Here is a 1,659-nt window from a genome sequence, read left to right as displayed (position 1 = left end):
TCTGAATGAGATCCTTGCTGGGTAGAGTAATCTTGGTTGTAGGTTTTTCCCTTTCATCACTTTAAATATGTCCTGCCACTCCCTTCTGGCTTGCAGAGTTTCTGCTGAAAGATCAGCTGTTAACCTTATGGGGATTGCCTTGTATGTTATTTGCTGCTTTTCCCTTGCTGCTTTTTAATATTTTTTCTCTGTATTTAATTTTTGATAGTTTGATTAATATATGTCTTGGCATGCTTCTCCTTGGATTTATCTTGTATGGGACTCTCTGTGCTTCCTGGACTTGATTGACTATTTCCTTTCCCCTATTAGGGAATTTTTCAACTATAATCTCTTCAAATATTTTCTCAGATCCCTTTTTTTCTCTTCTTCTTCTGGGACCCCTATAATTCGAATGTTGGTGCATTTAATGTTGTCCCAGAGGTCTCTGAGACTGCCCCCAATTCTTTTCATTCTTTTTCCTTTATTCTGCTCTGCAGTACTTATTTCCACTATTTTATCTTCCAGGTCACTTATCCGTTCTTCTGCCTCAGTTATTCTGCTATTGATTCCTTCTAGACAATTTTTAATTTCATTTATTGTGTTGTTCATCATTGTTTGTTTGCTCTTTTTTCTTCTAGGTCCCTGTTGAACGTTTCTTATACTTTCTGCATTCTATTTCCAAGATTTTGGATCATCTTTACTATCATTACTCTGAATTCTTTTTTCAGTAGACTGCCTATTTCCTCTACATTTGTTTGGTCAATCGGATTTTTTCTTGCTCCTTCATCTGCTCTGTATTTCTCTGTCTTCTCATTTTGCTTAACTTACTGTATTTGGGGGTCTCCTTTTCGCAGGCTGCAGGGTCATAGTTCCCGTTGTTTTTGGTGTCTGTCCCCAGTGGGTAAGGTCAGTTCAGTGGGTTTTTTAGCCTTCCTGGAGGAGGGGACTGGTGCCTGTGTTCTGGTTAATGAGGCTGGATCTTGTCCTTCTGGTGGGCAGGGCCATGTCTGGTGGTGTGTTTTGGGGTGTCTGTGACCTTATTAGGATTTTAGGCAGCTTCTCTGCTAATGGGTGGGGTTGTGCTCCTGTCTTGCTAGTTGTTTGGCATAGGGTGTCCAGCACTGTAGGTTGCTGGTCGTTGAGTGGAGCTGGGTCTTACCGTTGAGATGGAGAAATCTGGGAGAGCTTTTGCCGTTTGATATTACGTGGGGCCAGGAGGTCTCTGGTGGACCAATATCCTGAACTTGGCTGTCCCATCTAAGAGGCTCAGTCCTGACACCTGGCTGGAGCACCAAGACCCTGTCTGCCACATGGCTCAGAAGAAAAGGGAGGAAAAAAAAGAAACAAAGAAAGAAGAAGAAGAAATAAATTCAATAAAGTTATTAAAATGAAAAATTAAAAAAATATTTAAAATTTTTTAAAAAGTAATAAAAAAGAAAGAAAGAAGAGAGTAACCAAACCAAAAAAAAAAAAAAAATCCAGCAATGATAACAAGCACTAAAAACGATACTAAAAAAAAAAAAAAAAAGACAAAAAACAGACAGACAGAACCCTAGGACAAATGGTAGAAGCAAAGCTATACAGAGAAAATCACACAAAGAAGCATACACATACACATTCACAAAAGGAGAAAAAGGAAAAAACATATATATATATATATATATATTTTTTTTTTTTTAA

The 1,659-nt window shown here is 38.2% G+C and overlaps 1 protein-coding gene across 4 annotated transcripts in view; it reads right to left on the bottom strand.

Annotated features, from left to right (window-relative positions):
• Positions 1–1,659, bottom strand: part of SUCLG2 (succinate-CoA ligase GDP-forming subunit beta) — a 363,845-nt gene that overhangs the window by 22,369 nt on the left and 339,817 nt on the right. For 3 of the 4 annotated variants that reach the window (XM_055079884.1, XM_055079887.1, XM_055079885.1), the window contains one exon: positions 22–1,282. The exons of the other annotated variant lie outside the window; for it this stretch is intronic. In XM_055079884.1, coding sequence (XP_054935859.1) covers positions 1,044–1,282 — 239 coding nt within the window. In that variant the 3' untranslated portion in view covers positions 22–1,043. Of the gene's footprint in view, positions 1–21; positions 1,283–1,659 lie in introns of those variants that run through there. 4 annotated transcript variants of the gene reach the window in all.

Source organism: Physeter macrocephalus, chromosome 18 (assembly GCF_002837175.3).
Source record: "Physeter macrocephalus isolate SW-GA chromosome 18, ASM283717v5, whole genome shotgun sequence".
Taxonomy (NCBI): domain Eukaryota; kingdom Metazoa; phylum Chordata; class Mammalia; order Artiodactyla; family Physeteridae; genus Physeter; species Physeter macrocephalus.
The sequence above is the reverse complement of the archived record's forward strand: the minus strand, read 5'-3'. Positions and strand labels throughout refer to the sequence as shown.